We start from the raw sequence: 23,067 nt of genomic DNA on the forward strand, positions 1-23,067 counted from the left end.
GTCCCGAAGGAGCTCACTGATGAACAAAAGCAAAGGAGAGTTGAAGTTTTCCAAGCTCTTTAGGAGACGCAAGATGATGTTTTGGGCCGTGTTATCACTGGTGATGAAACACGGGTGTACAATATGACCTTGAAACAAAGCGTCAAAGTGCACAGTGGAAGTCAGCCAAGGCTCCCCGACCAAAAAAGTTCCATCAGTCCAACCAAATCAAGAGTCAAAACAATGTTGCTAACCTTTTTTGAGATCAGAGGGATTATTCGTTATGAATTTTTACCAACTGGACAGTTAACCAAGTTTACTATTTGGAAGTGCTGAAAAGGCTGCGTGAAAAAGTTAAGACGAAAACGATCTGAACTTTTCACCAACAGTTCATGGCTCTTGCATCACGACAATGCACCAGCTCCCACGGCACTGTCTGTGAGGGAGATTTTAGCCAGTAAACAAATCACTGTATTGGAACATCCTCTCTACTCACCTGATCTGGCCCCCAATGACTTCTTTCTTTACCTGAACATAAAGAAAATATTAAAAGGAAGACATTTTTATGATATTCAGGACATCGACGGTAAAACGATGACGGCTCTGATGGCCATTTCAGAAAAAGAATTCCAAAATTGCTTTGAAGGGTCGACTAGGCAGAGGCATTGGTGCATAGCTTCCCAAGGGGAGGACTTTGAAGATGACTGTAGAGATCCTCAGCAGTGAGGTAGGTAGCACTTTTTCTAGGATGAGTTTGCAAACTTAATTGTCAGACCTCGTATATACTTGTATTACCTTACTGTTATGTACTTTATAAACTCTACACCAAAAAGAAATCAAAGGATGAGCTAAAGATGTAATTTAACATTTAAACAATTTTGTTGGTGGTACAAAAACCTCAGGCTTCATACAAGGTGTGATCAAACAATACAGTGAATGTTTCAATAGAAAAAAATTTATTACAGCAAAAGACACATTGTCATTAATCCCCCGCAAAATGCCGCCCCCCTTGCTTTGAACACACTTATCCCATCGTTCCTGCCACTTTCTGAAGCCGTTTTCAAGTCCTCTTTCGTGAGTGTCTTTAGTTGCGCTGTCATGGCTGCCTCGATGTCCTGAATCATTTTGACTTTGGGGAAGAGCCAGAAATCGCACGGTGCCAGATCCAGTCAACAAGGTGGATGAGGACACACTGTAATGTTTTTATTTGATAGAAACTGCTGTACCAGAAGCGATGTGTGACACAGAGCATTGTCATGATGGAGGATGATTTACGGCACACTTTAAAACACACCTCTCAACCGTAGCTCACACCCACTGACTTCACCGAGCAAGTTGAAATTTGTCACACACTGTTACTAAGGTTCGATGTACCATTTCCCATACAGGATGGCACTCGGCTGTAGCATAAGACAATTTCTGTCAAATAAAAATATTACATTGTGTCCTCATCCACTTTATTCACCGGATCTGGCACTGTGTGACTTCTGGCTCTTCCCCAAAGTCAAAATGACCATGAAAGGTAATCGTTTTGAATCGATTCAGGACACTGAGGCAGCCATGACAGCGCAACTAAAGACACTCACGAAAGAGGACTTCTAGAACTGCTTCAGAAAGTGGCAAGAATGATGGGATAAGTGTGTTCAAAGCGAGGGGGGGTATTTTGAGGAGGATTAATGGCAATGTGTCTTTTACGGTAATAAATTCTTTTTTTTTCCCCCTTCTGCCTCCCCCGCCCCCCCCCGCCACTCTGGTTCAAGCTGTTGCTTCTCCGTCTAGTTGTGTAGGACACAGCTCCCTGGTCCATGCTGGTGTTATGAGCCTTGCACTCCACCCCAGCTGAGGCAGTTGGTCAGTGGTCGTCTGTCGGCTGCACATGGCAGCTCTCGCCGGCTACTCATGATGGCTGCTGGCTGCTCCTGGCACCACACAGCAGCCCACGGCAGCCCAGCTCCAGGGAGAACCGTTGTTCACAATCTTAGCTGTAGAGGTTGCAGCTCACTGACCCATGTGGGAATTGAACTGGTGACCTCAGCGTTAGGAGCACAGCGCTCCAACCACCTGAGCCACCGAGCCAGCCATGTAATAAATTTTTTAAAATTTAAACGTTCACTGTATTTTTTGATCGTATCTAGTATGCTTGATTATTTTTAGAAATTGTGCTTTAATGCTCTGTGAGAGCAGTTGGAAGGTCTGGCTGTATGTTCATTTGGTTTAGGTACTTTGTCTTAATGGCTGTCCTTCCTGAAAAAGGTCCCTGCCTGGGACATGTAGCTGCACACAGGAAATGCATCACTGGCTTTCTTTCTAAATCAAGTTATTCATTTTTCCATCCCGTCCACTGCGTATGCGGAGGATTTGTTGAAATTTGGCTAGTACATTTCCATCCTCCCCGATGCCAGTCAGATGTTTTTGTAAACTAAATGGAAGGCATTTTATTTTAAAGTTCTTAACACGAGCCCAAAACCCACTCAAATGCTTTGGAAATTTTTAAACAGTTTAGAAAATTGTGTTACGTAGGTTTTTAGGAATTCAGATATGAGAGTTTTTGTAAGTTACAGACTTGTAGGATTTTGTTACAGTAGAAACATTTCTAGGTCTCTTTCAGAGAGCAGTTCCTTTCTCAAATTCATTGTGAGAACATGCTTTTCCTGTGAGGGGACATATTAAACATGCTTAAAAATGTTTTGAAAAAAATAGCAAATTTCGAACAGTTTTGTTTTGTGTTTTGTAAAAGGTGTGTTTTGTCGAACTCGGTTGTTAGGTGTGACAAGTCTTTGATTGCTTTTCTACAAGATAACCAGTAAACCTGGTACAAATGATTTTCTGAGTTACTGCCCATCACATCACAAGTTTTGTGGAAAATTCTGTCTATAAAGATTTTTATTATTGAAATTTTCAAATGTACTAAAGTAGAGCAATTGTATAATGAATTTCTCCATTAGTCTCTGTGCTTCAACAGTTAGCAACACGTGCTATCTTGTTGCATCTATCTTTCTCCTCCTTTTTAAAGAGTAAACCCCAGATATTGAGTTATTTTTCACCCTTAAATAATTCAGTATGTAGCTCTACTTGATAAGGACTTTAAAGAAACCTTTGTATTTTGAAATAATTATAGGCTCACAGGAAGTTGCAAAAAATAGTACGTAGAATTCCATCTACCCTTCTTATCCGACAGTGACATCATCACTGTAGGACCAAACCAAAACCAGGAAGTGGACATTAGTACATTACTACCGTGTTTCCCCGAAAATAAGAAAATAAGACCTAGCAGGCCAATCAGCTCTAATGCGTCTTGTGGAGCAAAAATTAATATAAGACCCGGTCTTATATTACATTATATTATATAAGACCTGGGATTGTATTGTATTATATTATTCCCAGTCTTATAGTAAAATAAGACCGGGTCCTATATTTTTGCTCTAAAAGGCACATTAGAGCTGATTATCCAGCTAGGTCTTATTTTCGGGGAAACACGGTATGAACTAGACTACAGGCGTTACTCCGTTTTCACTGTTTTTATGTGTGTGTAGTTCTGTGCGATTTTATCACCTATAGACTCAGGTAGGTAGCTGCCACCACCATCAGGGTACAAAGTATCTCACCACCTGGAAGGAACTCCCTGTACTACTCTCTTCATGTTTGTGCACACCTTTGCTGCCCCCTGCCAACTACTCATCTGTTCTCCATCTTTATAGATTTGTCATTTTGAGAATGTTACATAAATGGAATCAGATGGTACACGTATATGATTTTGGGATTGGCTGTTTTCAGTAAACACAGTGTCCCTGAGCTCCATCTGGATTGCCACCTGTATCAGTAGTTTGTTCCTTTTTGTTGCTGAGTAGTGTTCCATGGTCTGGACATACCAGCGTTTTGACCTTTCACCTGTTGAAGGACATTTGGATTGTTTCCAGGTTTTGGCGATTACAAATACAGCTGCTGTGAACATTCATGTACAGGTTTTTGTGTGAACATAACTTTTCATTTCCCTAGGATAAATGTCGAAGAGTGATTTACTGGGTTGTGTGGTAAGTACGTGTTAGTTTTGTAAGAAACTGCTTTTTATAAGAGACTTTTCCAGAGTGGCATTTCCATTTTGCATCCCCTCCAGCAATGTATGTGAGATTGTTTTTCTACATCTCGCCAGCATTGGGGTTGTCATTATTTTTTATTGATAGGTGTGTAGTGATATTTCATGATGGTTTTAGGTTTCCCTAATGGCTAATGATGTTGAACAGCTATTAATGTATTTAATGGTCATGTGTCCTTCTTGAGTGAAATGTCTGTTCATGTCTTTTGCCCATCTTCTAATTTGATTGTTTTTTTTGTGTGTGTTTTTTTTTACCATTGACCTTTGGCCATTCTTGCTGTATTCTAGATGCTAGTCATTTGTCAGATATGTGACTTGCAAATATTTACCTTCACTATGTGGCTTGTTTTTTCAGTCTCTTAACAGAGTCATAGTGTAAAATTTTTCACTCTTTGTGAAGTCCAGTTTATTCATTTTTCCTTTTATGGGTCATGCTCTTGGTGTCAAGTCTAAGATCTCTTTGTCTTCTACAGGTTTTATAGTTTCAGGTTTTACATGTAAATCCATGATCCGTTTGAATTTTTGTATATGAGGTAAGGGTTTAGGTGAAGTTTCTTTTTTTTTTGGCTTCTGAATGTCCAGTTGTTCCAGCACTATGTACTGAGAGGATTGTTCATCCTTCATTTGATAAGGACTTTCATTTTTATACACCCGCCATGCCATTATCACACCTGACCAAGTTGACAAGAATTTGGATGTTATCTATTTTTAAGATGTCTTTTAATCATTGGTTTATTGACATCAGGACCCAGCAAAGTCCACACGTTGCATTTAGTTATAATGTCCCTTGAGTCTCTTATTCTGTAACTGCCCTTCAACCACCTTTGTTTATAAACCACAGGTTTGTTGCGGGAACCAGGTCATTTGTCCCATAGACTGTTCTGTGGTCTGGATTTGGCTGCCTCCTCGTGGCATCATGTAGTCTGTTCCGCTGCCCTCTGTGTTTCCTGGGCACTGGTGGTTACTTCTAGAGGCTTGCTTTGATCCCAGTTCACTTTTTGGACAAGGGTCCTTCCTAGGTGGTGCTGTGTCCTTCCCTGAAGCCCTCGAGGAGGCTCGAAACTTCTAGTTGCTCCATTTTAGTGACATTGATCTTGACTGTGGGTTCACTTACGCGGCCCGAGCCATCGCTTATCAAATCCATTAGCCTTTCACCAGGTGGTTTTATTTATCCATTGATGATCCTTATCTACGTCCCGTATTTGTACTGGGAGTTGTAAAATGGTCATATTTTATTCTGTCATTCTGTTTCCTTAAATTAAGGGGACGTCTGTAAAGTAGGTCAACTCCCTTGTCAATCATGTAATTACCCTGAAATATAATCGGTGAAGAAACTGAGGGTTAGACATGAAGTCATTTCCCCAACCCAGCAGGTGGTGGCATGTGGCGGGAATCGTGCCTGGTGACTGTAGGTCTGCCGCTTGCTTATGCCACGTAAAAACTCTGCCCCTGAGTCCCCGCCATGTTGAAGCCTTCCCTGACCCTCTCCGCTGCTGTGGCCAAGGCAGCTGATGCTGCCTCCGGCTCCTTCATTCTGGGCACTCACCTCTCGGGCAGGGCAGTGGGTCAGGTCTCCGGGTTCCCCTTGTCACCTAGAGCCGGAGTGTAGAGGAGCTGCGAGCTGAGGCCTGGTCTCTTCCAGGGCCCAGCACAGCCTCAGGACACGTTTGTTGGAAAGATGATTCCAGCCTCTCCCCTCAGGGCTCTCTGCCACATCCCTGACAGAAGTTTAACATTTGGTTAAGAAAATGGGATAGAAAAACAAAAAAAGAAAATAGGGGGTTGTACCAGAGCATGTGGATTCTGAACTCCATCCTGCGCGTCCCTCACACGTCAGGGTGCAGGGACTGCATTGAAAGGGGGAGCCGTGGAAGTCCAAACCCCTTTCCACAGGGGAGTGAAGGGGCTGTGCCACGCCAGTGTCCTGCTTGCTTGTGGGACCTGGGCAGGCAAGAGATCTTAGCTAGGTGCCTGTCCTGAATGGGAAAGGATGGGACGCCGATGTCCACCCCCATACCCCCAACACACACACGCGCGCACACATACTGAACAGTTGGCGAGTCCTAGCGTTGTGTGCTGCCCTGGTCCAAGGAGCAGGTTGAGCTCTAGAAGACGGCCTTCGAGGAGTCGCCATTACCTGTCTTGGGTGCCAGGGGCCATGCACCGGAGTCAGAGTATTGCTTCAGGCACTTTGGGGGAATATTCTGAAAACCCTCGAATCGTTTGATGCTATCCCAGGGGTCTGCAAAACCAAGTTCCACATCATTTTTCTCATCTCTAAAATAGAGATACTGTTATTTCAAAGTTGCTGTGAGAAACAACTGGAGATAATGTTTGGGAAAATGGTTTGTAAACCACAGGGCGTGGTCCAGCAACGTGGCGGGCACGGGTCAGGACACAGAAACCTCCCAGCGACGTGGCCTGCCCTCCCTCCCCTTCCTGTGGTAGGACAGGGTGACCACGTCACTGGGTTGTGAGTGACAAAGCCCCAGAAGAAGCTGGGCCTGGAGCTTGCGGGGGTCCGGGGTCAGAGCTCAGCAGTTGCCCCTGGCTGGGGAGGCCACGCAGGGGCCCCTCAGCACTGTCTTTAGATCAAAACAACCGTCACGTGCCATCCTTCCTGGGAAGGTGAGGATTTAGGAGTCTTTGTACTTCCTCTGCCCCCCCCTTCCAATTCCCCATGTTTGTTCGTTTAATTGGGGATGATAGACAAAGACGATGATTTACAACCCTGGTCTTCTTTTTAAAGAAATGTTTCTGGCACTGGTTTTCAATTTTGCAACCATACTTACAGGAGCTATTCTTAGACTTGTCACCGTGTCTCTTTTTCAAAGCTTGTCACCAGCCTTTATATAGACACCTTCGCCATTTTTGAGTTTCTTTATATAGATACCTTGTCCATTTTTGGTTTCTAATCTAGATACATCTCTTGGTATGTTGGAGATCATTTATTTTTATAGGAGACTAGAAATGTAAAAGGCTCTGCTAGGGTGAAACTTAGAGCTCACAGCAGACTTGGTGTAGATGGTGACAGAAGATGCTGGAGACACTGGGGAGAGGGCCGAGGGCACAGCCGGGAAGCACCAGGAGACCATGGGCAAAATCTCTATCATTGGGTCAGGCTATGGGCCCAGAAAGGCCCAGGGAAACCCCCGTCAGAATGTTCTGGCTGAGAATAGGAGCTCAGACTTGGACTATGGGAGGTCCTGTGTGCTGCCCTCAGGGTTCAGGCTGAGCTCGTTGGGTTTGGGGGTTTGGCCACTTTCTGCCTCAGGCAGCAGAGGCTCTCTGGGGCCAAGTGAACCTGTGTTGGGGACACAGGGCTCGTTGGGGGGGAATCTGGGACATGAGCTCCGGCCAGGGCCCTTTCCACAGTGTCCACACTCCTCTTTGCATTCATTGCAGCACCGGTCAGAGGTTCCTCTGGTCACATAGCAGGGTATTGCCAGAGGTGGTGATTCCAGCATAGTTTTCTAGGGCCTCTGCTGCAGAGATTCTGTGACTCTAGGATGGCGTTGACCAGCCTGTCAACAGGTGGCAGCACTGAAAGGGACACCTGTCAGGGCCTGGGGCGTGAATGCCCGGATCACCTTGGTTACAGGTATGGACAGCCCTCCCAGGAGCACGTTCTACCATGTTTCCCCGAAAATAAGGCCGGGTCTTATATTAAGTTTTGCTCCAAAAGCGCATTAGGGCTAATATTCATGGTAAAATAAGACTGAGTATTCTTATATTATACTATATTATAGACTGGTCTTATATTAATTTTTGCTCCAAAAGATGCGTTAGAGCTGATTGCCCAGCTAGGTCTTATTTTCAGGAAAACATGGAATTAAGTTTTGCTCCAAAAGACGCATTAGGGCTTATGTTCAGGGGATGTCCTCCTGAAAAATCATGCTAGGGCTTATTTTCCGGTTAGGTCTTGTTTTCGGGGAAACATGGTATGTGGGCCCGACAGTGGCTTGGCTCTTTGATCGTGCTCCTGGCCTCTGGCCTGTCATCGGTCCCTGTTTGTAAACTTGGGAGGAGAATCCTACTAGCTCTTCCTTGGGCAACATGTGGGTTACTTTTCCACATGAAATTGTTAATTTATTGGCACAGGTACTGAAGTTGCCCCTAGGAAGCTTGGGGCTGACACGAGAGCCCGTCGGAGGTAACTGGAAGGACCCTAGAATGCCTTCCTGTCTTACCCACCCCTATCCGGACTTTCCCACCCAGAATCTTCCTTTATGTTAGTTTCCTCAACTCTGTTCTTTGCTTCTCTGTGAACTACCTCACATTCCTTTGGAAATAAGGAGTGAAAATCAATAGATAATAAAGTAGATCTTATAAATGGCCCCGTGCCGAGCCTGGTGCTGGGGATTCCAAGACGGAAGTGTGGTCTTGTCTCAACGAGCAGACAGTTTTAGGAGGATACACATGAGCACATGACAGACCGTGTTACGTGCAACCACAAAGGTGTGTAAAATGGGTAGTAGAACTATCTAATTGGAGGACATGTGCAGAGCAGGCTTTCAGGAAGTGACACGAGCGGAATTAAGAGACGAGCAGTTTGAAGGAGCACAAAGTGGGAAGGGCCACAGAGCCTCCAGCACAGCACAACTGGATGGTGAGGAATGGGTGTCAGCCACTGAGGACCTGGGAGAGACATGGCAAAGGAAAGGCACAGGCCCTCACGGGAGGAGACCTCAGCAATCAGGCGGTCTTGCTAGACTGGGAATGGAGTGAGGCATGGTGGGTAATTACTGAGCACCTGCTGAGTGTCCGGCACTCTCCCCAACTGGAGGTCCAGTCGGGAGCAGCACGGAGCCCCTGCCCTCGGGAAGCTTGTGTCTGCTGGAAGAAGGCAGACAGTTAACAAACATGTGAGTAAACAGTTTGTCAGATGGAGTCAGATGGTAGTGAGTTCTCCGGAGGAAAATACGGAAAGGGGTCGGGGTGCCCGAGATGGGGGAGGGGTTGCCACGTTTTGGGGGCGGTCAAGGCAGAGACCGAAGGAAGTGCTGAGTGAGCCATGCGGCTGGGCAGAGACACGAGCATGCACAGGCCTGTGGCAGGAGCAGGTGAGGCGTGGGCAAGGGACAGCAGGAGGCGCCGCATGTGGCTGGAGTGGAGGGGAGGGAACTGTGGGAGATGAGAGGTGATCAGAGCCACGCAGGGCCCGTCGGCAGGCTTGTGGGTATTGTCGGCCATGGTAAGGACGGTGGCTTCTACTCTGAAGGGAGCTTTGGGAGAGATTTGAGCAGGAGGCGCCCAGTCTGGCTAACGCCATAGAAAGCTCACACGGCTGCAGTATTGTGACTGGATGGCAGGGGCGAGGACAGAAACAGGTACACTGACTGGTCAGGAGCTTGTTCCATTAATTCAGGGGAGACACAGCAGGGCTGGGCCAGGGTGACAAATGGTGAGAGTCTGGGAACATTTTGAAGATGGACGTAGAGACCTGGAAGATTCTTTCTAACACTGCCGCTTGCCCTGAGAAGAGGCTAACGTTGTGATTTTCTCTCTCTAGGCCACCTCTTCAGTTACTCCCAGGGTTTCTCTCAGGGAGCCCCCTGCTGCCAGGCACCATGACGGTGAGGGGGGCTGCACTGGCCCCAGATCCAGCGGCACCCACGACTGCGGCAGCCTCGCCCAGTGTCTCCGCAACCCCCGAGGGCAGCCCCACGGCCATGGAGCAGCCCGTGTTCCTAATGACAACCGCCGCTCAGGCCATCTCTGGCTTCTTCGTGTGGACGGCCCTGCTCATCACCTGCCACCAGGTACCCAGGCCAGTCAGCGCTCGAGCCAGAGAGCCCCTGAAGGCCCTCTAGAAGGATCCTGAGAGGTTCCTAGTCCAACACCGTATTAGGCTAGAGCAGGCGCTGCTGCAGTGGTAAATAAACCCAGAAATCTCCCAGGCTTCACTGGGTGGAAGTCCGTTTGCTCAGAGCCCCACCCCGCCCTGTGCAGGTCAGGCTCCAGTGTCGTGCTGCTTCAGGGCATCCCTGTGAGCACTATGGGGAGATGTGGGGAGGGCACGCTGCACATTTTACCATCTAGACCCAGAAGGGACACTTGTCACTTCCGCTTGCCTTCCCTGGACCCAAACTGGTCACATGTGCAGCCCTTGCTGCGGGGAGCCTGGGAACTGTGCAGGGGCACGTGATTGTCACACGAGAAAACTGAGACCCCGGGAGGAGGGAGGGGACTAACGTAGTCACATACAGGTCAGTGGCAGAGCTGGGACAGAAGTCAAGTCTCCCGCTCACGGTCCCAGGGGAAGCTGGGGTGGGCTGAGAGGTGCTGTGGCTGCCTGAGGAAGGAGGGCTTTGAAGGTTGCCCAGTGAAGACGGGAGGCTGAGCCCCTTCGGGTCCCCTGTCAGCTCCTCGCCCGCTGCCCTGTGTTCCCTGTCCCTTCTACAACCCGATTGCTTCCCAGGCAGTTGGCTCCTAGCAGATGGGGAATGTTTTGTTCTCTTCCTCTTGAGCCCCGGGCTCGGCTGGGCCAAGTGTGAAGTCATGAGAGCCGAGATGAGAGACTTGGGCTGCTGGGACCGACGATCATGGCTGGAACAGTTCTTGGCATTTGGTGTAGCTTTATTTTCCCCCCTGCTTTCTAAAAACCGCATTTCATTCTCCCAACTCCCCAGTGAGGCAGGCAGCGCTGCCTCTGTTCACCAGATGGGAAAATGAGACACAGGATGAGGACATCACTGCAGCCTCTCAGCCAGGAAGCGCTTCCACCCTCCGTAGCAGTGAGGGTCCCATCTGTCCCACCCTCCACACCATGAGTTAGTTAAGGAATGGTGCAGGGGGGCGCCCATCCGGATACCCGTGTTTTAGCTCCATGCCCCAGGGACTAGGTGTTTGGGAAGGTGGGCGTCAGGAGAACACACATTGAAAGCCTCTACCACACAAACCTGGCTGTGCATGTGGGTTCCCAGGGAGCTTGTTACAACTGGATTCCCGGCCTGGCCTCGACTCTGATTTGGACAGTCTTGGGGGTAGTCTCGTGGCCCCCCAGGCCCGTGAGGCCGGCCTTGGCGCCAGCAATGCACCCCACAAGTTTCATGTACCATACAAGCTTCATGCGCCCCTTGGTTTGATGCTCACAGCAACCTCACACCGTAAGGCTCATCATCCCATTTTGCAGAGGAGGACGCTGGGGCTCAGGGCTGAATAACTTAGTCACAGAGCTAGTAAGTGGCAGAGCTAAATGTGCTCTTGGCCGCCCCTCCCTTGTGGAGCAGAAGGCGGAGGTGGGCTGGCGAGGGGCGGGGCTGGCGAGGGGCGGGGCTGGCGAGGGGCGGGGCTGCGCTGACGGCCCCTCTGCCCGCAGATCTACATGCACCTGCGCTGCTACAGCTGCCCCAACGAGCAGCGCTACATCGTCCGCATCCTCTTCATCGTGCCCATCTACGCCTTCGACTCCTGGCTCAGCCTCCTCTTCTTCACCAACGACCAGTACTACGTGTACTTCGGCACCGTGCGCGACTGCTACGAGGGTGAGGACGGTGTGCGGGCGGCCGGGAAGGGCCTGGGACACGGCTGCACACCCCCTCCTGCCCCGCATCTGGGAGCCAAAGCCCCTCTCCCGCTCCTCCTCGAGGGGACGGCCACCTCTCCCCTCTCTACCCACTTCAGGGTTTCCATCCAGGCCCAAATCGACAGGTGTAGCCAGAATCTCACCTGTGCAGTGTGGCTCCCCAAATCTACCTGGAAGCAGGGACTCTGCACCCCTGTCTCATTTCTCAGTTCTGGTATCTCAGATGGGGCAGTGGATATTAGCCATCTGTTTGTAGATAGAAACCCCAGGTACAGTCGGGTCCGGGTTTACCCAGGGGCAGGGTGCTGGCAGGGCTGGGCCTCCCTTTCCATGTGTCTTAGTTCTAGAACTTTGTCCCAGGAGGAGCTTCACTATGCCACCCAAGAAGGCAATTCACTGCCTTCTGGGGGCTTCCGTTCTTGTGTGTGGCACAGAAGCACCTCCCGCTCTGGTACTGAGCTCCAAGCCTGGACCCCGCCTGCCCTCCGGGAATCTCCCAGCACAGGAGACAGGGACGCTGTCACTGGGGCACAGCAGTCCTAGCCGGGGAGGGCAGGGCGCAGGGAGCTGACCCTTAGAGAATGAGTGGGCGTCTGTCAGGGGAAGGCTGAGGAGGAGAGCTAATCACAGGGTGAGAGAGGAGTCCCAGAATGCCCGGCCTGGAGCTGGGGGGAAGCTGTGAGGGGCGCCCCGGTCGTCAGCTGACGAGGGGATTGCTTCAGGAGGTAGGGACAGAAACATACACAGCCTTGCAGGCCATACAGAGAAATTTAGATCTTCTTTCTTACTGTTGATGCATAAAAATATGGCGTGATTGGGAATTGCAGGTTAGAAAAAACTCCATCTGGAGGGTGGGTGAAGGGGCGAGATGAGAGGTCGAGGCCCAGCAGGTCAGCAGGGTTGGGGGGAGGGGTCCTTGAATTCAAGGTCCCGGTGCAGATGCTCCCCATCCTCCCATGGTTTTCCTTTTCCGGTCCCTTCTGTGCGTGCACTGCTGGTTTCCGGTAGAGGAACCAGACGTGGTTTTCCTTATGCTGCGGCCAGGCAGCTCTGACCATGACCCGTTGTCTGCTTCCCTGACCCGGGAGAGCTTTGTACTTGGCCCTGGGCTTCATGGATATTGAGGTGCAGTGTGCTTGTGCCCTGAGAAGCTGGAGCCCCTCTTCCTGTCTCACTTTGAACCTGTGTATCCCTGAGGACACAGAGGCACAGGAAATGCCTTTGGACTTGGCGAGGAAATCCAGGCGCCTAACACTGCGGCCCACCTGCTCCGCCAGCCACACTGGCCTCCTTTCTGGCCGGGGCTCATCCAGTGTTTGCCCAGTGCCTGCGGAACTCTCCTCTGGCCGACTCCTCCTCCTCCTCCCCCCCCCCCCCCCTCTGGTGTGTCCTCAGAGAGGCCTTCCCGGTCTCTGCTGTTCCCAGCGCCCTGACCTTGTGCTCATGGCCTCACCATGGTGGGCAGTTATGTGTGTGCCTGCTTTGTGCTCTTCTTCCTGAGTCGACCATTGGCTCTGTGAGAGCAGGAACGGGGGGAGAGCCAGGCGCGTGGTAGGTGCTCCCTTGTTCTGTATGTTTTAAATGAATAAGGGACTCAACGAAGCACCTGCCATGTGCCTTGTATGCGTCCACGTGGGACCTCATTGAATTCCTAGGCTGGTATCCCTGCCAGGCCCTGCCAGGTGAGAATGCTAAAGCCAGGCAGGGACTTGCTCAGGGCGTCACTGGGGCCTGATATTCCTGGAAGCAGCAGAGTCTCCAGGGAAACCTCTGGGTACCTGGGGAGCCACAGAGGCTGAGGTTGGAAAAGGTGGGGCCAAAAACCTTTTTCCATTCAGCTGCCAGCCTTGCATGGGTGCCCAGGAGCAGCCTCTGCCCACTCGTTCCTTTAGAAGCCAAAAGCCATTCCCTGCCAAGGGGGCCTCTCCTGTGTGGTCGGAGGTGGGCGGCAGGCCTTGAAGACTGGGCACAGGGCAGAAGGGGGGCACAGCCAGCAAGCCTCCGTGCCATCCTCCCTCGGTGCCCCAGAGGCGACAACAGATGGTTGGCGGCTCCCCCACTCCAGAAGCCTCTTTGTTCAGGCCCTGGCTGTCCGGACCTTCCTCCCAGCCTAGCCAGTGAAGGTCCTTGCAGGAAGTCTGCATCTCCTAGCAACGCTATTGTCTGCTCAGCCCCTCCCAGGGAGTTTACAAACAGCTCAGCAGCTGCCCTGAAGTCCAGGCTGCCCCAGTTCCCCAGCTTGTGGTGTCTGAGACGTGGCTTAGCCTTCACCTTGCCCTTTCCTGTACCTCTGCTCCACATTTCCGACCCCCTCCCATAGTTCTGTTATCTACAAGTGCTGCGGCCGCCTCCCCCTGCAGGGCTGGTGATGGGTGTCCCTTACAGTTCAGAAGGGGCCCCCCATTTGTTCCCCCTCCCACCCTTCCTCCTCAGTCTGCCCAGACCCGGGAAGGGGCAGGAATTGGCTGGGTTGGAGAGTTCTTACTTCAGATCCAACTAGCCAATGCCGAAGTGCCTCAGAGCCAGCTGGCCTCTCTGCTGGCCATTGGGCGGACATTTGCTTTTCTTTTTGACAAAATTAAAACAACTGAAATTTTACCTTTATTAAAGTCATAGGTGCATATGGTTAAAACACGAAACTGCCCTAACTCCTCCTCACGCCCAACCAAGTTAAATGCACTTTCAACTCTCTAAACCGCCCCCGCCCCGCAATAACCTAAAAATAAGCTTGTACTGTTGTTTCTTGATTTTTCAATTTTATGTAGTGTTACGTAGTCACTTCCTATTGTGTGAAGGTTTTTGATTTAGGTACTTAATCTCCAACTGTTCTCACCCACCCACACACAGCTTTCTTTCCTTCATCTTTTCAGTGTACACAGTTTTTTCTGAGACCTCATTCCGTGTTTGCATTATTACATGTCGGTAAATATTGTTCAAAGCTGAACCTTCTGGTGTCCGGAGACGACATTTCCTTGTACAACTTTGCTTTTCCCCTGCTTACTACTCGTCTTGCTTTTGGGTTTGCTCTGTTTTCTATGGAACTATCATTAATGTATTCCCACACGCTTCACTGAATAAAAGAAAACCCTCTCTCAAGTCAGACACATGCGTTCATCTGTTAGCTCCGGGTTTGCCCTCAGTGGCACCCCTCCTGGAGCCCTGCCCTTCTTGCTCTGGCCTCACAAGCTGCTTCCAGGCTTCCTACGGGTCAGCGGTGGTCCTGGGTCCTTCCTCCACCATCATTCTGGGAATCCTGGTCGCCTCTCCTGAGCCGAGGCACCGGTTCCCTGGAGGCCATTTTCTTGTAGCCCCTTGTGCTGAGTGTTGGATAGAGTATCGGCCCCTCTCTCTGTGGAGCTATTGACGTTTTCTTCTATTTCCCGCATCAGCTCCGTCTCCTGGCTTCCTTTCCTCTGTTTGCTTTGGTCTTTGACCTTTGTGTTGGAAGCTCTTCTCAAACGGCTGGTGTCCTTGGCTATTCTTCATATTTAAGAATAGGGTTTACACTGCCGTCCCTCCCAGTTGGGTGATGAGGACACGGGGCCGTTTCCTCTGTCATTTTTATGTAGTGGTGGGGACAGGCACCAAATGAAGATGTTTTGGTGCCGGGCCTGTTTCCCCGGAGAAGAATGTTCTCATCTCCTGCCTGGGAGGTAAAAGCTGGGCAGGCTGAGTTAAGGGTGTAGATGGGGGAAGGGACCTGGACATCTCACCCTTGGTATTCAGACCTCATCTCTATTTTCTGCAAGTCTCCTCATTGCTGCCCTCAGCTGGGCCAGGTTCCCTGAGGACACAGCCATCTCAACCCGTCTGGAAAGTAAAATCCCAATAGCGCCACGTGGAGACCTGTAGCCAAGTTTCCCGTTTGCACCCTCACCCACAGCCATCAGAACGGCCTGGTATGTCCAGTTCCAGGGCTTCTCATTGGCCCCCTCCCCTCTCCGAGTCAGTTATGTGGAAGATGCTGCACCTTCCAGAGCTTTTGTTGACATCGCTTGTCGACATCAGCTGCCTCCCATGCCATGTCCATGTCCTTACAGGTTTGTATTTTTCCGCCCATTCATTCTCATCTTAGTGGCATTCCAGGGGGAGGAGTGGGGCAGTGGAGATGAACCGATTGAATTGGTAGTAGGATTGCCAGTTTCCAAGGAGAAGGCCGAATCTCAGAGAAGTCAGTGGCTTGTCCAGGGTCCCACTGCTCATGTATCTACTGTCTGGTGAGGGCTGTAATGCACACAGCAATTTACACAGCAGCGGGGTGTGCCTGGCAGGAGGAGGAGGGACGCAGACCAGCCCCCTTGCCTGCATTTAGTGTTCCATTGTGGTCAGGGTTGGGGGTGGCCCCTAAAGATGACTGTGAGACAGTCCCGGGGAACTCTGTGATCAGAGAGCTGCAGGGGGGCCAGAGTTCAGAGGAGGGAGATGGCTTCCTCCTTGCTTTATGCAGGCACTCTTTTCTCAGTGTGTGGCACGTCACAGTTTTACCGCATATTATTGCCGTTAGCACGTTCTCACCTCCCAATTACCTGGCGGAGTATCTATTATTATCCCCATTTTGCACCTGCGAAAGAAAATATTGGAGTAGGCTAAGAAACTTGCCTGATTTCCCAGAGTGTTTGCCAGAAGCCAGACTCATCCTGGGTCTGAGTCCTGGGAATTGCTCTGTGCCAGGCTTGGCGAAGGAGCACAGAACAAGTTTCTCCCTGGGAAAAGTGTGAACGCTTGTTAAGGGAAGAGATTCCATGCATGAGAGAAAAAAAGAATGATGGTTCATTCACCCAGTTTCAGATTTGGGACAAACTTAGCTTCCTGGAATCGAGCCCCAAATGAAACATCTTCCTAGGTGGAGAGAATGCAGCCAGGAGGAACCCAGCTGAGGGCCGCAGACAAGGCCACAGAAAGCCTGAAGGCCGGTGTACTGCCAGGAGGACGTGTTGTCTGGGAGTGGCGCTAGCTGGCCGTGGCTCTGGCACAGGCAGGAATTACAAGAGCGCAATCGATCAGAATAAAGCCAGATATTCAGAAGAGACCACTAGATCTTCAGATATCAGAAACAGGAGTCTGGAGGGCAAGAAGCAGCCATAGGTAGGATCAACAAAGGACAGAAAAGCCACAAGAGAGGAGGCGAGAACAACAATTGGAGCAGCTCGGAGTCAGGTCGTTTGTGTCCTTGGTGGCAGAGCCCCTGCCTCCAAGGCTGGACGTATCCATTATTGTCCAGGGTGATCCTTGATCACTGAAAAAAGGGGAAAGAATATGCTCAGGCCCCTATTGACTAAGCAGAGAAGATTTCTGTTCAAAGTGATCAAAATTAAGTTTTCCAGGCTCATCCGTAAGTTATCTGAAATATGGACTGCCCCAAGTTTTTCCAAATAACCGAAGTGTTTCTATGTAGCAAAGATGGGTAGGCCAAGAGGCTGGCTTTAGGTGCTGAAGGTGTGTGGAGGATGTGAACTCGGAATGGCTAGGTCCACCCAGGGTCACAGGTTCCACACACAGTAGGTGCCCAGTGAGTTGAATAGACAGGTGTGCCTGCCTTACCTGTAGCTGGGAATTCGTGAGGACTCCTGATCTGGGGGACTGCTGGCAGAGATGGCTGGGATGTGCTTAGCGGATCCTCTCTTGAAACCCTGGGGGCCCTCTAGGCTATGCTGTTGGAGTTGTCCGTTCAGGGGGCCACACTGGGAGGGAGGCTGGGTGGAGAGCAGTGGCTTGGACTGTAGCCTCCTGTCCAGGCTGCTTCGGGTTAGAGAAGCTGCCGGTGAGGAAAGGAAGCCTCGAGTCTCAGAGTCGGAAGGAACCTGTAGAGTGTCAGCTGCTCGGAACGCCTTTATTATATGTGCTGCCGAAGCGAGCTCTCAGAATGCCTTTATAATGTATCTGCTAAGAGCGACCTAACCTGTTGCATGCTTCCACTGGCAGAGAACTCACTACCTTATATTTCTGAAATTATTTATTTTTTTCTTTTCTTTAAAGATTTTATTGGGGGAGGGGAACAGGACTTTATTGGGGAACAGTGTGTACTTCCAGGATTTTTTCCAAGTCAAGTTGTTGTCCTTTCATTCTTAGTTGTGGCGGATGCAGCTCAGCTCCAGGTCCAGTTGCCGTTGCTAGTTGCAGGGCGCACAGCCCACCATCCCTTGAGGGAGTCAAACCAGCAACCGTGTGGTTGAGAGGACGTGCTCCAACCAACTGAGCCATCCGGGAGCTCAGTGGCAGCTCAGCTCAAGGTGCCATGTTCAATCTTAGTTGCAGGGGGCACAGCCCACCATCCCTTGCGGGAGTCGAGGAATCAAACTGGCAACCTTGTGGTTGAGAGTCCACTGGCCCATGTGGGAATCGAACTGGCAGCCTTTGGCATTAGGAGCACAGAGCCCCAACCGCCTGAGCCACCGGGCCGGCCCTGAAATTATTTCTTATACTAGGCTGAAGTCCTAGGATCTACCCCTAGGACCACGTGTGTCCCATCTGACCTGGGCAAAGTCACCATCACTTCACTGTAGCGAGTGACTCCTAATATTTTCCCTCCAGGCCTCAAACATCCAGGACAGTCCTCATTTCCTCTCCATCCTAGTCCTCTCCTGCTTGTATGCATTTGTCTAGTTCATTTAAGATTTGGTATCAAGGATGGAGCAGAAGGTTCCAGGTACCTGATTGTCTAGAGTAGGACAGACAGAGAAAGAAAGAGAGACCATCCTTTCCTCATGCCGGATGCTCCTCTCTAGACTGGAGGGCCTGGTCACTTACATGTCCCCAGGGCCGAGCACAGAGGCTGTAGTGAGTATTTAGGGAGATACAGTTACTCTGTTTCTCTGGGGCCTCGTCAGGGCACCAGAACTGGAACAGTGGTCAGAAGGGTGGTCAGGTGACAATGCCGCTGGCTGAGAACCCCGTTCCTAATTTGTTTTTGCTCCTATGTCCAGGGCCAGTGTATCTTTGTGTTTGTTCCTGGGGTGTGTGTTGAGCTGTCCATTTAAACACCCTTGCTGGGGTGTTGGGCGTGGTGTCTAGCATGGCTCTGTGATTTCCTAGGAAGGAATTGATTTGTCCAGATGGCCAGTGGGCTGGTTGAGTCATCTTGAGATTCTGTCTTGCTCCTATCTCTGAGAATGTATTATGGACTCAGTAATGATTCTTTAAAGGAAACTGTCAACAAATTGGTTATTATACAGACTGGCGGGCCCCAGAGCCCTGATAAAAGGTCAAGAATCTTGAGTTGAGAGGCGGATGAAATTTGACGAGTCTGACCAGTTGAATGCAGAGCCTGACCACGTGACTCAGGAGGCTGCTGACGTATGTGACACAGGAAAGGACGGGAGCTCAGGCACCAGGCTCCTCTCAGGCGTGGATCGCAGGACGCCCCAGTTTAGAAGGGCGGTTCCACACGGAGGGCGCTGATGGACTTTGGCCCCTGTGGGTTCTCTGGAGGGTTTTATCTTTGGGGACTGGAAGTTAGATCACCTTGGGGAAGGTGCAGCTTCCCAGCTTGTGAGAGGGCTGAGCTCCTGAGCACAGAACTGAGTGGAGGCGTACCCGCCTGCCCTGCCTCAGCCTCACCTGGAGCTATGACCCACGTCCATCCTGTCATTCCTTCTGTGTTGACTGAGTGTGTGTAAGTGCTGGGGCCCCTGGTAGGTGTTGGGGGTAGGCCTCAGTTCCTACCTGCAAGGAGTTTGCAGTCTCGAAGAAACAATAGGGAACACACCATGGTCTGCTCAGCGTGAGCTCAGCCTTACCTCAGGCGCCACACTCACCCCCACCCCCACCACCCCGTCCTCTCAGCAGCCCTTGTTACCCCCAGCTTATAGAGGAGAAAGCTGAGGCACACCGTGCGTAATAAACTTGTCTGAGGCCACACAGCTCCTACATGGTGGAACCACAATCCACAGCAGGCCGTCTGCCTCTGGGACTCGTGGCTTTCCTGCTACTTCATGCTGCTGCGTGGACTGGAAGCTCGGAAGGCTGAGTGAGAGCTCGTGAGCTGTGAAGTGCACATGGCAACAGGGCAGAGGAGGCCGCCGAGGAGGCTGCGGCACCTCAGCTGTCTCTGGGAGTCAGTGCAGGGAGCAGAATGTGCCCTCGCGGGGAAGCGTGAGAGGCCGTGACACGGCCGGGAGACTCCAGAAGTGCTTTTATGTGTATTCCGCTTGCTGTGGCTGTGTGAATAGCTACCCCGACACCACCTGTGTAGAACAACCATTTGTTTGTTCTCGGATAGTACAGGTCAGGCATTTGGACGGGATTTGTCCCTGCTCTGATGCCTGGGTCTCAGCTGCGGAGCCCAAAGGCTGGAGAGGAGTCACCTGAAGTCTGGTTCACTCACCGTGTGGCAGTTGATGCTGGTGTCAGCAGGGGCCTCAGTTCGTCCCACATGAGCCTCTCCATGGGCGCTGCATGTGGGCTTCTTCACATGGTGACTAGGTCCAAGGGCAGGCGTCTCTAAGAAAGAACCCGAGGACAGAGACCTTTCCTAACCCCAACATCAGAAGTCACGAAATGTTAACTTCTGTAGTCACCCTGGTCAGTCCAGATGCCAGGGAGAGAACGAGGTCCCATCTCTCAGCAGAGCAGTGTCAGTGTCAGAGGGTGTGGCCATCTTTGGAAAATACCATCGACCACAATATAGCCCGACCCAGCTTGGCATGGACACATCCGTTCTACTTGGCCTTGTGTGGTTTGGGACAAAAGTTATTAGCTATTTGCTGAAAGTTTTTAGCACACAGATTTGGCTGGATGCATCCCCCCGCCCCCCCAGATACCTTGCCGTTCTTGTCAGTGATGAGTGGTCTGGAGCTCAGTGGAGATGCCTGCAGTCACCAGATGTTCTGAGCTGCTGCTGTACCAAGCAGGTGGCACACAGGGTCCTCAGCCCTGTCAGGGGACACTGGCCCCTGAGGAAGTCAGGCAGACAAACAGTAATGGCCACGACATCCAACACTCAGAGCACTGCTGAGCGCCAGCCACTCTTCCAGACACTATACATACTCACTTCAGCCTCACAAACACCTGTCGAGAAAGGTACTCCTGTTATCCCCCATTTAACAGATGAGGAAACTGAGGCATAGAAAGGCTCACAGCTAACTGGTGGCAGACGCAAGTGGCAAACCCTCTGCTATATGTCTGTAGAGGCACAGTCATAGCACAGTGTAGTAGATGCTATGGGTCGTGTTTATAGAAGGTGCTACCTGAGGGCCCCTCACCCCCACCCTGCAGCTGGAGACGTTAGCCCTTAATAGGTTAGAGCAGCTGAGTGGTGTAAAGCACCCCAAATATGTTCTTTTCCAAATTGCTTTTCCAACTTTTGCTCCGGCTGAAGTTCTGCACGGCATCTGCACATCAGCAAGTCCCTGGAGAGAAAGCATTGTCCTGGGGTGGTGGCCAGGGACTTCTCGGGGGTGGTGGTGTCTGACGGGTTTGATGGGTATTAGGAGAGCAGAGGGAAGGACGCCCCAGGTAGTGGGAACAGCCAGTGCAAAAGCACAGCGGGTGCAGTACCGGCTGAGGAAAAGGGGTATCTGGTTTTGGCTGGGAAGGAAGCGTGAGGGGTGGGCAGGGACCGAGTCACCCGTCCAAAGACCTTGAGTGCCAAGCCAAAGGGCTGCACTGGGGAGCCCGGAAGGCCTTTGTGCTGCAAGGGATGGCAGGACTCCGTTGTGACCTTCCCCTTGGCCTTGCCCCTTCACTGGGCACCTTTCCTCGTTCCCCTCCTCTTGGCCCCCGATCTTCCTCCTGCACCCTTCCTTCGTGGTGTCCTCTGTTGCACTCCTCTTACTCCTCTCCACACTCTCTGTCCTTCCTCTCTCCTGGCACATCCCTTTGCTTCTAGCACCCTGCAGGCAGTCGCCTTCATTTTGCTGACCCAGCAGAAATCCTCTGACCAGCAGACTGATTACAGTGTATTGCTGTATTTATAGCATAGCGTTTACAACATAGTTCTCTGCTGTTGGGCGCTGTTGCAAATTCTGTGTGTCTTTGTGGGGATGTCCAGCCGCGTCCTGATTTAGAACGAGCTGGCTCAGCTTCCCAAGACATTTGTGCTATATTTCAGGCACCTCTCATATGTCTGGTGATAGATTATAGTGCTGTGAAGATTAAGGAGTATTGCAGGTTGTGGAATGGATAAGGGGTCTGCTGTCTTACTCGTGCTCGGAATTTCTCCTGAGATCCCTCTGGAGAATGTTTTATTGTAATTTTGTTGTAAAATTGTGATCCATAACACACAAACAGAAAAGTGCATCAAACTAATAAGTAATTGTAAAGCCAGTAGCCTTGCACCCCAGAGTGTGCACGCTGCCAGCTGCCCCGTGCCCATCCTGACTTCCCGTCCTGCAGCCTCCATACACAATCTGGAATTTCTTCCTTGCTTTTCTTTACGGAGTACCCGGTGGTGGGCACAGGCATGCCTACCCAGCACGACTTATCTGTGCCTGGTTTGGATTGCAAATGGAATATTCACCGTGTGGGTTCTCGTGTCTCAGGGCTCCCTGTTGCTGCTTGTGACTGGGGTTCTTTACTTCCATTGCTGTTTAGAATTCTGCCGTCTGTTTACCCACCCTGTTGATGTGAGTGGTTTATTGTGGACACTCTTTTCACAGCCTTGGTCATCTACAACTTCCTGAGCCTGTGCTATGAATACCTCGGGGGAGAAAGTTCCATCATGTCAGAGATCAGAGGGAAGCCCATTGAGTGAGTAGGAAATTCCCTGGGGCCTCCCCACGCTCTTTCCTGGGCCTGGCGTTCTTTGAGCTGCCCTGGTGGCAGCTGGGCACACAAACCTTGTCTGCCCTTGACCTTGACCTGCTGTGCCTCTCCTGAACTTCCTGAGCAAGGCCATTCACTGGGACTCTTGGAAGAGCCTCTGGCTCTTTCTCCTTTTCTCTCTTCCTGTCCTTTCCTGTTCGCCCGTTTCTCCCTCTTGCAGTTTTCACATTCAGTGTTTTTCAGGTTTGTTTCTTATCCCAAGGCCCATGCAGCCCTGCTCCCTCATGCTTTACACAGTTGTAGACATTTTCCAATGTCTCCCTGTGCTTGGCCTTGGGATCTCTGCCTCACCCCCACCCCACCCTGCTCTACCCTGGCTTGTCTTGATGTGAGGGTGGGGGCGCTACCCACGCCCAATCTATCCTGAGTCCTGGCTCTCTGCTCACCTTTCTGTCTGCTGTCTCTTCCAGGTCCAGCTGTATGTATGGCACATGCTGCCTCTGGGGAAAGACTTACTCCATCGGATTCCTGCGCTTCTGCAAGCAGGTCTGTGCTCCCAGCAACTGCCCGGGTCGAGCTGCAAGCTGGGGACCAGGAGCCAGGGTCTGTGTCTTAGAGCAGGGAGCAGTAGCTGCAGGAGCTCCTGGTTGACAGAGTGGCAAAGGCAGGCACAAAGCCGGGAGGGCCCTGCTGCAGGCTGCCCTGGCTGCCTTGGGCCCGCCCTGTGGAGTTCCCATTGCGTGCGAGACACCCCAGGGCGCAGCAC

The 23,067-nt window shown here is 51.1% G+C and overlaps 1 protein-coding gene across 2 annotated transcripts in view; it reads left to right on the top strand.

The window, feature by feature from the left end:
* TMEM184B (transmembrane protein 184B) overlaps positions 1-23,067 on the top strand; it is a 47,858-nt gene that overhangs the window by 15,034 nt on the left and 9,757 nt on the right. For both annotated transcript variants that reach the window (XM_019752963.3, XM_019752964.3), the window contains exons 2-5: positions 9,585-9,834; positions 11,394-11,559; positions 22,196-22,286; positions 22,772-22,847. In XM_019752963.3, the coding sequence (XP_019608522.2) occupies positions 9,643-9,834; positions 11,394-11,559; positions 22,196-22,286; positions 22,772-22,847 (525 nt within the window). In that variant the 5' untranslated portion in view covers positions 9,585-9,642. The remainder of the gene's footprint in view (positions 1-9,584; positions 9,835-11,393; positions 11,560-22,195; positions 22,287-22,771; positions 22,848-23,067) is intronic.

Source organism: Rhinolophus sinicus, chromosome 1 (genome assembly GCF_057876585.1).
Source record: "Rhinolophus sinicus isolate RSI-liver-muscle chromosome 1, RSI-T2T, whole genome shotgun sequence".
In the NCBI taxonomy this organism is placed as follows: domain Eukaryota; kingdom Metazoa; phylum Chordata; class Mammalia; order Chiroptera; family Rhinolophidae; genus Rhinolophus; species Rhinolophus sinicus.